We start from the raw sequence: 16,293 nt of genomic DNA on the forward strand, positions 1-16,293 counted from the left end.
GTAGTTTAAAAACAAAAATAACATCCTATGTTTACTACACCTATATCAAAAGGTTTGCAAGAATTTTATGACATGTTATTTTTCTTGGTTCTGACCTCTTCCAAATAAGGGCAGGGGAGAAAACTGCATCAATCATAAACTGAATGAAAATGGCCATAACCTAAAGTAAATAAACCTTTACCAAATAAAATAGGATAAACATATTGAGTAACAAAAAATTAAGAGAAATTATTATCAATGTTAAACAATAGAGTACTTTTTTTCTGCCATTTAAAAAAAAAGACTTTCCATCATCTAAATACAAGACTTGATAAAGATATGTAGAGTCAAAATGAAAATAATTTCTAATCTTATCTACATTTTATGTATATTTCTGACTAATAGTGCTCCCTTATTTATGCATTGTTTCTCCTTTTTTCTGTGTGTTTATATAAAATGAAAAAAAAAAATCAAATAAAAATATCTCATATTGTTCCTGATGAAGGTAAATCCAGAAAAGCGCTTCAGACGCAATAAATTATCAAATGTTGTTTTCCATTTTTTTTTTATCTTCTGTTGTCAAAAAAGAGCATGTGTATGACTACCGATTTTAAAATAAAGTTTATATTAATATTATTGGCTGAAAATTTGAGAAACAATAAAAATACATTATTCCAGGATTTGTAAAAAAGTTAGCAATAATAGTCCATGTAAACATATGCATGTCGCCTTGACCAGAAAACATTTTTCGAACTCATGAACAGAACATTCTTTGCTCTTTCTCCTAAATGCCTTAACTCAAGAGTAAAAGTAAAAACTGCCAAAAATTAAATCTCTACTTTGAACACAACTTGAAATTAATCCAGACCTCATCACTTAGTGTTTCACCAAAGAATAAGAAGACTACCATAGTTATTAAAACAAAATGATGAATCAAATTTAGCTGAGAGAAATGAAATGTAATGATTCAGAAAGAAGAAATGATTTTAGAAGAATATACTGGGTATTAACATGAAAATCACCTTTTTAGTCAACAATTTATAAGACTCCTTTTGACTAATGAGATCAGTCTCCAAATGACTGAAAGTGAGATCTTTCTCTTCTAACGCTCTATTATTCTCTTCATCCTTGGTGGAAATCAGCTGTTCCAGTTCTCTGCATTTAGTTCTCCAAGCATCAGCATCTTGTTCCCTTTCAACTGTTTTCTCCAGTGTTTCTGTCAGTTCAAATATATTTTGCTCTTTTTCTAAGACATTTGTATGAGCCTGTTCACATTCCTGAGATAGCTGATCAAAATCTGTTTGAAGAAGGCTAAGTTTGTCTTTGCATGACTTCAATTCTTCTTCCTTTTGCTGTAATTTTTCTTTTACCTGGGTAAAATCTTCATTCAATGTTTGAATTGTCTCCTTCAAGTCTGCTGACAACTTAGTAATTTGTTCATTTTGTGTTGATAATAATTCCTTATCTTCCATTAATTTGGACACATTTTCCGTTTTAGTGGTTAATCCTTCCTGGGAAGATAATAGATCTAATTTGAGAACATCTCTTTCTTTTGAAACAGTGGACACCTGTTCTGACAGCAGATGGTTATTTTCCAATGCAGATTTAATATTTGCTTTCAACTTGATGATCAAATCTTCCTTTTCATTCACCTTAACATTGAAAGACTCAATGTCAGTAAGCAGCATATCAACAGCCTGTTTCAAGTTATATTTTTCCTCTTCTGTTGATTTATTTCCTTCAATCAAAGCTTCGTTAATATCTCTTATTTCTTTCAGTTCACATTCAAGAGTTGCTATTTCTTCTTGATTCTTATGCTGGACATTTGAAAACTCTTCAGATTTGAGTAAAAGTTGTTGTTCTAGGCCCCTAACTTTAGATTCTAAATGTCCCATGCTTACTGCCAAACGAGATAGTTCAGTTTCTTTCTGATTAAGTTGATCTTGTAAGTAACACACTTTTTCCTCTTTTTCTGATACACTAGTTGACATTGCTGTCGTATTAACATTGTGTTCATCTTTAACCAATGCTAGCTCTTCTTCCAGCTTTTCTTTTTCTTGTGCGACTGCTGACAGATTTTCATTCTTGATAAAAAGCTCATCTTTCAAGTTTGAAATAGCTAACATGAAGTCCTCGTTTTCTTTTGTGGCATTTAACAGCTGGTCTGTTTGAACAGTTAGCTGACTTGTTAGGTTAGAAATGGATGCTGCTAATACCTCCTTCTCTTGGGAAAGGGAAAGTAAATTCTCTTCGTTAACAAAAAGTTGCTTTTGTAATTCTGCTATTGTTACTAGAATAGCTTCATTTTCAATTTTTACATGTGACAAATCTTTTGCCTGACACAAATTTTCATGTTTCAATTTCATGACAGTGTACCCTTTACTTGTTTCACTTTCCCTTGCAGTCTCTAGTTCTGTGGATAATATGTCAACCTTGACCTTTGTGTTATGTAACTCTTCCACCATTGCTTGTTTGTCATCATCCAATTTTGCAATATCATCTTTTAAAGCAGATACTGTGGACATTAAGTCTTCAATTTCATTCTGTTGCTTATAAAGTTGTTCACTCTTCTGCTCAAAATCTTCTTTCAAATTAGACAAGCTAGAAATTAATTGTTCTTTCTGATCAATTAATTCTGTAAACTGTGTGTCTCTTTCAACCAATTGCTTCGTAGCTGCTTCATTATTTTGAGTAATGGAGGACAACATGTTTGTTTTGTGTGTCAGTTTCTCCTCAAGGTCGTTTATTTGTGTAGCTTTACTGAAGACATCTTCCTTTGATATATCAAGTGAAGATAAAAGTTCCACATTTTCTTGTTGTAAATTTGAAATTTTCTTCTTGTCATCTTTTGTAAATTTCATTAACTGTGCAATCTGATCATTTCTACATAAAGAATCTTGTTTCTCCTTTTCAATCTCTGCAGACAATACTTGAACTACATTAGACAATTCCTCCTGTTCAGATTCTAAGGAAGATTTGATCTCTTTTAGTGAGTACAGCTCATCTGTTGTTTTAGTTAGTTCATTCCTTGCCTCAGATAGATTGCAAATTAGGGTCTCTTTTTCCTTTGCTAAATCATTTAGTGTAGTCTCATATTGCTTAACTTTCTCTTCAAGGCTATCAAATGTTCTTTCAATAGTTGCTTTTTCCTGAAGTTGGTTTTCTATTTCCTCTGACTTTTTAGCATTTTCTGCTTTTAAACTGGCCAGCACATTATCTTTCTCTTTCAACATTTTGTTATTTTCATCTTTCATTATTTTCATGTTAAATTTAAGTTTTCCAACCTGATCAAATGTGCTTGTCACAATGTCAGCTTTTGTTTCCAATTCACTGGATAAAACATGTACCGCCGTTTCCAGTTCTTTAACATTCTGTTCTAAATTAAGTTTCTCCTGTAAGAGGTTTACATTTGATGATGATTCTGACTCAAGTTTTGAGTTAAGCTCATTAATCTCCTCTGATAATTTAGACTTTGACAATGCCTCAGCTTCAAGTTGTGAGATCATCTCTTCCTTCTCCTTTAATAGTTTCAATTTAAATGCAGACTCAGTTTCCAGTTCTATTTGCAACTCGTCTTTCTCTTTTGAAAGTGAAGATATCTCTGTTGTTGTCTTCATTAATTCTTCTTTCAAAGTAGACAAGACTGCGGTCATTTCATCTTTTTCATGCTGTATATCAGAATATTTTTTTGTGATATCTGATAGTTCTTCCTTTGCAACTGACAGGGATAGATTTAAATCATCCTTTTCTTTCACAAGTTCAGAAGTTCTTTCATTCAGCATACTTATCTGTTCGTTCAAAGCACTTATCTTGCCCATCAGAGATTTCCCTTCCCCCAGTGATGCATCGAGTTGATTTGATCTTGTTGTTAGTTCCCCTTTCAATGATGAAATATCCAAAATGAGATTATCCCGTTCTTGTGTGATAGAAACAAGAGTCTCATTTTTCTTTGAATCATTGTCCATCACACTGTTTAGTTTTGCCTCTAAATCTTCTTTTTCTTTAACAAGAAAAGAAATTTCCTCAACTTTCATTGCTATTTCAGACTTCAGAGATGATATTGATGTTACAAGGCTATTTCCTTCCTTCCTTAATGTTTCAACTTCAACCACTTTTTCTGACACAAATCCTTCTTTTTCATCAACGAGTGCTGCTAGATCTTCACACTTCCTTTTTAATTTCTCTTCTAAACCAGTTGATCTCATCATTAAAAGGTTATTTTCTTCTTTAAAACTAGAAATAGATTCTTTTAGACTAGTAATTGTGGATGCTAGTTCATCTTTTACTTTATTAACGGAAATCAAATTCTGAGAGTTGTCTTCCTTGTCTTTCTCAAGATTTGCAATGGAAGACAACAAATTGTTTTTATCCTCTGACATAAATGTTAAGTCTTTTCTAAGTGTGGAAATATCAGAAAATGACTTCTCATTTTCTTTTTTCAAGAATGAAATTTCTTCATACTTTTCAGCTAGTGTTCCTTCTAATCTTTCTATGTCATCGGTCAATTTGTAAATGTTTTCCTTATTTTCATATTTCTGTTTGGATATCAAATCTTCTTTTGAAGATAGACTTTGTTTAGCTAATTCATTATCATAAGATAAAACAGAAAAGGTTGTTGACATTTGTTCAAGATCATTTTCCAGTTTTAATTTCAATTCTGTTTGTAAATGAACTTCTTCTTTAAGGGAGTCCAAATTTGATAACAGACAATCTTTTTCAGCTGAAATTGAACCGATTTGTTCAAATTTGTTTGCTAATTCAATTTTGAGTTCTGACACATTTGTTTGCAAACCATCTGTCTGTTGCATCAGCAATGACATTTTTTCTGAATTTTTTTCTATCTCACATTTTAAACTGGTCTCAGAAGATATCAACTGATCTTTTTCTTCAGTCAAAGCAGCTACAGTCAACATCAGTCCATCTTTTTCTTTTTGCAAAGAATCAAAGTCGGTTTTAATAGTTTCATTAGCCTCCTTAAACTTTGAGACTGTTAACAATAGTTGTTCTTTTTCTTCCAATAAATTATTTAGTTCTGTATTTTTGAATTCTAAATTTTTCATCAAAGTTTCTTTTTGTTTGTTGATGATATCTACATCTGTGGTTTTAATTTGTAATTCATCTCTGATTTCAACAATTGTGGCCTTCAAATTTTCAGTATCATGTGTTAAGTCAGCTATAGTTATATTTCCAGTTGACAATTCCTCTTTGACATTGGAGAGATCAGATAATAACCCATCATTTTCTTTCATTATGCTCTTTATGTTGTCTGCTTTACTAAATATGTCATCTTGAAGGCTTGATATTTGAATCAGCAGGTGCTCATTCTCATTTTGAGTTTCAGTTAGTTTTACTTTGTGTCTCATCAGCTCAGATTTCAGTTTCACAGAAGTGTCTTCTCTTGCAGCAACATTCTGCACTGCTGTTTCTAATTCACTTGACAATATATTAACAGATGACAAAAGCTTTTCCATTTCTTTTTCTACTACCTGCTTCTCATCAGCTAACTGTAATTTCAGAGTCAACAAAAGTTCCTCATTTTTGGTCACTGCATTTGTTAGGTCATTTGATTTATTAGACAATTCTTCCTCTAAACTGGACACAGTGGACATCAGGTCATCTTTCTCCTGTGTAACTGTTTCAATTTTTTCTTTGAGACTGGTAACTAGAGATACCATATCACATTTATCTTGTGTTAATGTGGCCAGTTCTTCCTTTAAACCAGTCACAACTGAAACAAGATGCTTCTTTTCTTGTGATGATATGGCTTCTTTTTCTGATCTAATGGACAACTCATCTTTAAGACAAGAAATAGTTGACACTAACCCATCATTCTCTTGTGTGGCTATGATAAGTTCTTCTGACTTTTGAGACAGTTCCTCATTAACATCAGAAACAGTTAATTTCATACCATCTTTTTCTTGTGTCAATGTAACTATCTCTTGTGATTTAATTGTTAGTTCTTCCTTTAAATTAGAAACAGTTGATACCATATCATCTTTGTCTCGTGTCAATATTGCCAGTTCTTTCTTGAGAATAGAAATAACTGACTCAACACCATCCTTACTATCTGCCAATGAGGTGATCTCTTCTAACTTTATAGCCAACTCTTCTTTCAAATCAGAAACTGTGGACGTCAAGCCATCTTTTTCTTGTTCAAGATTTGTTATCTGTTCTGACTTGTTGAATATCTCTTCCTTAAGATTTGAAACAGTTGAAATGAGCCCATCACTTTCAGTTTTCAGTGTGACAATATCATCTGCGTTGTTAGACAGTTTATCTTTGAGAGTACAAACATTTAACATCAGATGATCATTCTCTTGTGTGACTGCCATTAATTCATCTATCTTTTTAGTTAATTCTTCCTTAACACTAGAAATAGTTAATAACAAGCCATCTTTTTCCTGTGTAAAAATTGCCAGTTCCTCTTTAAGACTAGAAACAGTAACCATCAGGCTATCTTTTTCTTGTGTCAGTGTGACAATGTCTTCTGATTTGTTAATCAGTTCTTCCTTTAAACAAGTAACTGTTGACACAAAACCATCTTTTCCTTGTGTCAGTGTGGCAATGTCTTCTGATTTGTTGGTCAGTTCTTCCTTCAGACTAGAAACCATTGACAACAGACCATCTTTTTCTTGTGTCAGTGTGACAATGTCTTCTGATTTGTTGGTCAGTTCTGATTTCAGACTAGAAACAGTTGACATCAGACTATCTTTCTCTTGTGTCAGTGTGACAATGTCTTCTGATTTTTTAGACAGTTCTTCCTTTAGACTTGAAACCGTTGACATCAGACCATCTTTTTCTTGTGTCAGTATGACAATGTCTTCTAATTTGTTGGTTAGTTCTTCCTTCAGACTCGAAACAGTTAACATGAGACCATCTTTCTCTTGTGTCAGTGTGACATTGTCATCTAATTTGCTGGCAAGTTCTACTCTAAGAATGGAAAGAGTTGACAATAAGCCATCTTTTTCTTGTGTCAATGTGAGAATGTCTTCTGACTTGGTGGTCAGTTTTGCTTTGTGTCTTATCAGCTCAGATTTCAGTTTCACAGAAGTGTCTTCTTTTGCAGCAACATTTTGCACTGCTGTTTCTAATTCACTTGACAATATATTAACAGATGACAAAAGCTTTTCCATTTCTTTTTCTACTACCTGCTTCTCATCAGCTAACTGTAATTTCAGAGTCAACAAAAGCTCCTCATTTTTAGTCACTGCATTTGTTAGGTCATTTGATTTATTAGACAATTCTTCCTTCAATCTGGACACAGTTGACATAAGGTCGTCTCTCTCATGTGTAACTGTTTTTATATTTTCTTTAAGACTTGAAACAAGAGATACCATATCACATTTCTCTTGTGTCAATATGGCCAGTTCTTCCTTTAAACATGTAACAGCTGAAACAAGATGCTCATTTTCTAGTGCAAATGTGGCTTCTTTTTCAGATTTAATGGACAACTCTTCTTTAAGACAAGAAACAGTTGACATCAGACCATCTCTTTCTTGTGTCAAAGTGGTCAGTTCTTCATTAAGACTTGAAACAGTTGACATCAGACTTTCTTTGTCTTTTGTCAATGTGGCAAGTTCTTTCTTGAGAACGGAAATAGTTGACTCCCCACCATCTTTGCTCTCTGTTAAAGTGGCAATTTCCTCAGACTTGACATTCAACTCTTCTTTAAGAAGGGAATTTGTGGCTAACAGGCCATCTTTTTCCTGTTTCACTATGACTGCATCTTCCGATTTGTTGGTCAGTTTCTCCTCCAGACTAGAAACAGTTGACACCAAACCATCTTTTTCTTGTGTCAGTAAGACAATGTCTTCTGATTTGGTGGTCAGTTCTTCCTTCAGACTAGAAACAGTTGACACCAGGCCATCTTTTTCTTGTGTCAGTGTGACAATGTCTTCTGATTTGGTGGTCAGTTCTTCCTTCAGATTAGAAACAGTTGACACCAGACTATCTTTTTCTTGTGTCAGTGTGACAATGTCTTCTGATTTGGTGGTCAGTTCTTCCTTCAGACTAGAAACAGTTGACACTAGGCCATCTTTTTCTTGTGTCAGTGTGACAATGTCTTCTGATTTGTTGGTCAGTTCTTCCTTAAGACTAGAAACAGTTGACATCAGACCATCTTTTTCTTGTGTCAGTATGACAATGTCTTCTGATTTGGTGGTCAGTTCTTCCTTAAGACTGGAAACAGTTGACACTAGGCCATCTTTTTCTTGTGTCAGTGCGACAATGTCTTCTGATTTGGTGGTCAGTCCTTCCTTCAGACTAGAAACTTTTGACACCAGGCCATCTTTTTCTTGTGTCAGTGTGACAATGTCTTCTGATTTGGTGGTCAGTTCTTCCTTCAGACTAGAAACAGTTGACCCCAGACCATCCTTTTCTTGTGTCAGTGTGGCAATGTCTTCTGATTTGTTGGTCAGTTCTTCCTTTAAACTAGAAACAGTGGACACCAGACCATCTTTCTCTTGTGTCAGTGTGACAATGTCTTCTGATTTGTTGGTCAGTTCTTCTTTCAGACAAGAAACAGTTGACATCAGACCATCTCTTTCTCGTGTCAAAGTGGTCAGTTCTTCATTAAGACTTGAAACAGTTGACATCAGACTTTCTTTGTCTTTTGTCAATGTGGCAAGTTCTTTCTTGAGAACGGAAATAGTTGACTCCCCACCATCTTTGCTCTCTGTTAAAGTGGCAATTTCCTCAGACTTGACATTCAAGTCATCTTTAAGAAGAGAATTTGTGGCTAACAGGCCATCTTTTTCCTGTTTCACTATGGCTACTTCTTCTGATTTGTTGGTCAGTTCCTCCTTCAGACTAGAAACAGTTGACACCAAACCATCTTTCTCTTGTGTCAGTGTGACAAAGTCTTCTGATTTGTTGGTCAGTTCATCCTCCAGACTAGAAATAGTTGACACCAGGCCATCTTTTTCTTGTGTCAGTATGACAATGTCTTCTGATTTGGTGGTCAGTTCTACCTTAAGACTAGAAACAGTTGACACCAGGCCATCTTTTTCTTTTGTCAGTGTGACAATGTCTTCTGATTTGGTGGTCAGTTTTTCCTTCAGACTAGAAACAGTTGACACCATACCATCCTTTTCTTGTGTCAGTGTGGCAATGTCTTCTGATTTGTTGGTCAGTTCTTCCTTTAAACTAGAAACAGTGGACAACAGACCATCTTTCTCTTGTGTCAGTGTGACAATGTCTTCTAATTTGTTGGTTAGTTCTTCCTTCAGACTCGAAACAGTTAACACGAGACCATCTTTCTCTTGTTTCACTGTGACATTGTCATCTAATTTGCTGGCAAGTTCTTCTCTAAGAATGGAAAGAATTGACAATAAGCCATCTTTTTCTTGTGTCAATGTGAGAATGTCTTCTGACTTGGTGGTCAGTTTTGCTTTGTGTATTATCAGCTCAGATTTCAGTTTCACAGAAGTGTCTTCTTTTGCAGCAACATTTTGCACTGCTGTTTCTAATTCACTTGACAATATATTAACAGATGACACCAGACTATCTTTTTCTTGTGTCAGTGTGACAATGTCTTCTGATTTGATGGTCAGTTCTTCCTTCAGACTAGAAACAGTTGACACTAGGCCATCTTTTTCTTGTGTCAGTGTGACAATGTCTTCTGATTTGTTGGTCAGTTCTTCCTTAAGACTAGAAACAGTTGACATCAGACCATCTTTTTCTTGTGTCAGTATGACAATGTCTTCTGACTTGGTTGTCAGTTCTTCCTTAAGACTGGAAACAGTTGACACCAGGCCATCTTTTTTTTGTGTCAGTGCGACAATGTCTTCTGATTTGGTGGTCAGTCCTTCCTTCAGACTAGAAACTTTTGACACCAGGCCATCTTTTTCTTGTGTCAGTGTGACAATGTCTTCTGATTTGGTGGTCAGTTCTTCTTTCAGACTAGAAACAGTTGACCCCAGACCATCCTTTTCTTGTGTCAGTGTGGCAATGTCTTCTGATTTGTTGGTCAGTTCTTCCTTTAAACTAGAAACAGTGGACACCAGACCATCTTTCTCTTGTGTCAGTGTGACAATGTCTTCTGATTTGTTGGTCAGTTCTTCTTTCAGACAAGAAACAGTTGACATCAGACCATCTCTTTCTTGTGTCAAAGTTGTCAGTTCTTCATTAAGACTTGAAACAGTTGACATCAGATTGTCTTTGTCTTTTGTTAATGTGGCAATTTCTTTCTTGAGAACGGAAATAGTTGACTCCCCACCATCTTTGCTCTCTGTTAAAGTGGCAATTTCCTCTGACTTGACATTCAACTTTTCTTTCAGAAGGGAGATTGTGGCTAAAAGGCCATCTTTTTCTTGTGTGAGTATGACAATGTCTTCCGACTTGCTTGACAGTTCTTCCTTCAGACTAGAAACAGTTGACATGAGACCATCTTTTTCTTGTGTCAGTGTGACAATGTCTTCTGATTTGTTGGTCAGTTCTTCCTTCAGACTAGAAACAGTGGAAAACAGACCATCCTTTTCTTGTGTCAATGTGACAATATCGTCTGATTTGGTGGTCAGTTCTTCCTTCAGACTAGAAACAGTGGACAACTGACCCTCTTTTTCTTGTGTCAATGTGACAATATCTTCTGATTTGGTGGTCAGTTCTTCCTCGAGACTAGAAACATTTAATTTGAGGCCATCTTTTTCTTTTTCCAAAGTGGCCACTTCTTCTACAAGTCTAGATATAGATGACAATTGACCATCTATTCCTTGGGTCATTAAAGCTAAATCTTCTGTCTTGTCGGACAATTCTTTCTTAAGACTTGAAACAGTTGACACCAAACCATCTTTTTCTTGTGTCAGAATGACAATTTCTTCTGACTTGTTCGTTAGTTCTTCCTTGAGACTAGAAACAGTTGCCACTAGACCATTTTTTTCTTGTGTCAGTATGACAATGCCTTCTGATTTGGTGGTCAGTTCTTCCTTCAGACTAGAAACAGTTGACACCAGATCATCTTTTTCTTGTGTCAGTATGACAATGTCTTCTGATTTGGTGGTCAGTTCTTCCTTCAAACTAGAAACAGTTGACACCAAACCATCTTTTTCTTGTGTCAGTATAACAATATCTTCTGACTTAGTTGTCAGTTCTTCCTTGAGACTAGAAACAGTTGACACCAGACCATATTTTTCTTGATTCAAAGTTGCCAGTTCTTCATTTAGACTTGAAACTGTTGACATTAGTCCATCTTTACCTTGTGACATTGCTTCAAGATTACCTTTTAAAGTTGCTATATTTCTCTCTGTCATCTGAACATCCTCTGATAATTTTTTATTCAATATTTCAGCTTGTTTACTTAAGTTTTGTTCATGCTCATACTTTTCAGTAATTTTTGCAAGTTCATGTTTAGTTTGTTCATGCTCACTATAAAGAGAATCAAATCGGGCAGTTAAAGTCTCTACTTGTGATTCAAAGTCTGATTCATGCTGGGCAAAGGTAATTTTATTTTCAGCCATTTGAGTTTGTAATTTCTGAATATCACTCATGCAATGCTTGTTTTGTTTATTGATGCATGCTGTGAGAGACTTGTATTCACTGTCATGCATAATAAAACGATTTTCTGAATCGGCGAGAGTTTGAGACAGGGTATCTATCTGTATTCTTCTATCGTCACATAAAAGTTTAAATTCACTGACCTGCTTCTGTAGATTGGCATTCTCTGTTTCAATGGTTTCAAGCTTTGACAAAAAACTTTGCTGTTCCTTTTGTAACTGTTTCCCTAATTCTTCAACCTTTTCCTCTTTCAATCTAAGCTCATTTTGTAATTCTCCAATAGAATGCTCTAAAGTGTTTTGCTCTTTTTGCAATGTGTTTACTTTCAATTCATAATCTTGTTCCTCAGTTCCATGTTTTTGTCTGAGTTTATCTGTCTCTTTGTCTTTAAATTTGATTTCATTCTGTAAAGCTTCAACTGATTGTTCTACATTTTTAATTTCACAATTTTTACTGTCTTCAAGTTCTCTAAGTTGCAATATGAATTCTTCCTTCTGATTCTTACATTTATCCTTCCACTCCTTCACCAGATTTTCCTGCGACTTTTCACTACTTTGGATGTCACTGACAAGTTCCTTTGATTCCTTCAATTCATTGTGTAGTGTCTCTATATCATTTTCTTTTGCATTCAGTGCCTCTTCTAATTTATTTTTTTCATTTTGAATTTGTTTTATGTGTTCATCTTTTTCATTAACATCCTTGGTTACTTTGTCCATTTCAGTTTTAAGTTTGTTTAACATTTCAGTTTTAGCAAGTATTTCTTCCTCAATTCTTGATTTATCTAGTTCTAAAGCTTCTAGCCTTGTGAAATTTTCTTCCAGTTTGAGTTGAAGAGCAGATTTTTCCTCTAACATTTTATCATTAGTTTGTTTTAAAGATTCTAAATTGGAATTGAGTTTTTCAGTTTCAATTTTCACACTTTGAATTACATTTTGTTGTTCATCGACTTGTAACTGTAATGTTCTAACTTCATCATCTTTGTCATTTAATTTTTTATCAAATTCACTTGTTAAATTTAATTTAGCTTTTTCTGCCTCATTGATTTTTTCGTTTAAGTTTTTAATTTCATTGTTTGTGTCTGCTAATCTTTCATCTTTCTCATGTATCACTTTTTGAAGGGAGACAACTCTATCCTCTGCATTGGATGAAAGGGACATAATTGTAGCCTCTTTTTCACTACAAAGTTTGTTTACTTGTTCCATCTGTAAGTCCAGCTGTGATTTTTCATTAGATAATTCTGATAATTGATTTTTTAGTTCAGAAAGTTCACTCTGGTTTTGTTTAGATTTTTCAGTTACCTCTTCCATTCTCTCATTTAGTTGCTCTTCCGATAATTTTGCCTGCTTATAGTTAGATTGTAATAAATCATCACTATGTTTAAGATCGTCATATTTTTCATTTAAATTATCATATTTGGTCTGAAGTTGATCTTTCTCACTTTTAACTGTTTCCATGACTACTTGCAATTCCTGAAATTGATGTTCAAATCTATTTTGTTCCTCACTTAACTTTTCTTTAGCCTCATTATGAGTTTCCTCTGACTTATCTAATTCGCCCTTTACTTTTTCTAACTTGCTGATCTCAGAATTCAGTTCCTCTGTTTTACACTTTAATTCCTCTTTAAGATTTGCAATAACTTTTTCAAACTGATTTATTTCAGAATTAAGTCCTTCAGATTTAGCACAAACCTCATCGTGTTGTGCCTGTAAGTTGTTTTTCCCATTAGAAATCTGATTAATAGCTTCATCTTTGGCTTTTATTTCTTGGTTTAAAGTGTCAATTTCTTGTACTTTTATATCAACTTCTGAATTTCTTTCTATCAACTGATTCTTCATTTCATCTATTTCAATTTTACATTCCTTTTGTTCTTCTTCATATTTTTTATTACTGCTTTCCAAACTATTAGTCAAAGTTTTCAATTTTTCTGTCTCATTTTGCAAAATTCCTTTTTCTTTTTTTAATTCCTTAATTTTCTCTTTTAAACTTTGAACCTCATTGTCATTTTCATTGGCTTGTTCAGTTACCTGATTAAAATTTTCAAGAGATGAAGATAATTTTACATTCAAAATTTCTATATCATTTTGCAAGTTTTTGTTATCAGTTACAAGTTCACTATATTCTTTTTCTTTTCTTATAAAATCTTGATTCTTCTCTTCCAACGTTGTTTCATATTCAGTAATTTTTTGCTGAAGCTGTGTTGTATTATTACAAGCTTCCTGAAGTGCTTTCTTGTGATCATTCTCCAGTTGTTCAATAAACTCCTGTTTTTCCACCTAAAACACAAATTTCTACTATTTACAAGCAGTTAGTATGGCTACACACGTGCAGAATATAAAATAAATATAAAATAACTGAAGCATGCTGGGTAACTAGCATTGAATCATTTGTCTCTTTAGTATGCAAAAACATGATGTTCTATCACTTATCACTGCAAACAAGATGAACTCTTCTAATTGACAACCACAATACATGTATTATAAATTTCATTCAAATTTGATAATTTTCAGAGATTTCCATTAATACAAATCTATGACAAAAATTTAAATAAAACAAAACAAAACAAAGGTTTGCAGTATGAGAACGCCTTTTAAATTAGATTTATACTACAATTTGACCTTAATGTGCTATTTTCATCAAATTTGGAAAACCACATTGTTGGCAATCAATGATCTATGTTTTTAAATTCATCTTGTCAAAAATTATGTATCTATAGATTAAGAAGGAGTGATATATATCAGGGTTAAAATGAATTAAAGATTTGAATAATCCGTTGAGAAGTTTTGAAGAAATGAATCTTTAAAAAGATATTTTTTGGTTGGAGTCAGCAAATCCTCACTTTATTACTACCTTAAAAAAGAAGCAACCAAGATAAAAAAAAATTGTTCCATAGAACTTTTCACGTCACACATTTTGAAAAAGAAACTTTAAATTCATTGAAGATTTTAACAAGAAAAATATTGGTGACTTTGGTATAACTAATGAGTTATAGTGATAAGTGTTATGTATAAAAAAAAGTCTCCTATGTTAATAATGTTAGAAACATGAGGCATGGAATGATACCTAGCATGCCTATAGGTTTTAGCATTCTAACATCTTTGTCATGTTTGTTAGTGTGTGAGAACTTAATTCTCTGAAATGAGTATTAAAATGATACAATAGCTTTTATGAGTATAAAAAAAATCCATGTCCTTCTCTTGATCTTGGAACATGTATATGGCCAGATGAAATTGACATTACAGTCCATCAAATATATTTCATATATGTTTGTGTTCTATAGGTTTATATTAAATCATTATTTTAATGTATATACAAGTATGAGAGTACATTACTATATCTGCATGAATGAATATACAATATTATAACTTGTTTACAAAGTTGATGACAGAGATAAGTAAGATGAAAAAAGAGAAATAGGAGTATGGTAAAATATTTAAAAGTGTGTAGACTTAACTAACCTGAAATGACTTCTAACCCACATAATCTTTATTCAGAGAAATACAGGATTAGTATCTTTTCTGCATTTTAGGGCTTTTTATACTAATTTTCATGAAGATACCAAATAAAATAAAACATTTTTTTTTATCACTATTAATTATGTTAACACTATTTTACAGGAAAACCATTATTATCTAATTCTTTACAGTTAAACAACTATTAAAAAAAAATACATCAAAAGTATGTTAACAGCTGAATACCAATGGTTGCACAAAATTGTTAAAAGAAGATCGGTCTGAAATGTTAAATAACAGCATTTATATTTGAAATTTTTCTTTTAGATCAAACAGACAGATTATACTATGTAATGCAACTAAAGGTGGTATAGTTTAGAGATTCAAGTTATAAATTTCTTTTCACAAGTCAACAAAATGCAACAACATTTAAGCAAAGGAATTGTGTAACTCTGGAGAAATCATGTGCAACAAAACATGAATATTTATCCTATCCAACATATAAATACATAAATATAATCTCCCCAAAGACAACTTACCTTTAGATTCTCAAGGCTATCTTCCTTAGATTTATTTTCTTGGTTAACATCATGGATTTGATTGGTTAGTTGTTCAATCTGTTTCTTGTATTCTGTAATTTGATTGGTCAATTCATCTGATGTCTGCTTAGAGGATGTTAATTCCTGTTGTAAGTTATTCAACTGGTCTTTCAAGTCCTTTGAGCTATTTTTCTCTGACTCTAACTGGACATTTAAACTTTCTGTTTCTTTTGATAATTCCTGGACTTTGTTGTTGGCAGCATCCAGATTAGTTTTAAGTTCATTTGAATCATCTGATGGTTGGTCCTTCTTTCCCTAAAATTTACAATTATATGAAGTTTTTATTCATCTATCATTTTAGTCATACCTGTCAACCTGTGACGATGAAAATGCAGGTCATGACCTGCATTGAAGAATCAAATCTCAGGTCATAACGCGTACAAACTTTTTCGAGCTGAATTTCAGTATTTATGGTACATTTTCTTATAATGTAGTTCAAAGATACCAAAACATCAATGCATGTTCACTTGGTTAAGTCATTTTAAATCCTATTAATCATTATTTCATTGAACTTTTAAAGAATTTTATTAATATGTGTAACCAGAGACATATATTATATAACTATGGTGTAACACAGTCTTGCTTTTTACTTTTTTGTCATCATGAAATACTTGATTTTATTTGTCAAACATGTCAAATGGCTATGTAGCTTTAAAACATATCACATCACATTTAATTAAGAGGAAAATAATACATTGTACTATGATAAAATATAGTAATACAGTTAAAGGAAGTATAAATGTAAAAAATAATTTTCAATTTTTTTTAAAAATTGT

The 16,293-nt window shown here is 33.1% G+C and overlaps 1 protein-coding gene across 3 annotated transcripts in view; it reads right to left on the bottom strand.

Moving 5' to 3' along the window:
• The window catches only part of LOC139490863 (extracellular matrix-binding protein ebh-like), a 70,838-nt gene that overhangs the window by 41,534 nt on the left and 13,011 nt on the right, over positions 1-16,293 (bottom strand). For all 3 annotated transcript variants that reach the window (XM_071277943.1, XM_071277944.1, XM_071277942.1), the window contains exons 7-8: positions 15,458-15,772; positions 1,002-13,742 (exon numbers count right to left, since the gene is read on the bottom strand). In XM_071277943.1, coding sequence (XP_071134044.1) covers positions 1,002-13,742; positions 15,458-15,772 — 13,056 coding nt within the window. The remainder of the gene's footprint in view (positions 1-1,001; positions 13,743-15,457; positions 15,773-16,293) is intronic.

This window comes from Mytilus edulis, chromosome 10 (genome assembly GCF_963676685.1).
Source record: "Mytilus edulis chromosome 10, xbMytEdul2.2, whole genome shotgun sequence".
Taxonomy (NCBI): Eukaryota; Metazoa; Mollusca; class Bivalvia; order Mytilida; family Mytilidae; genus Mytilus; species Mytilus edulis.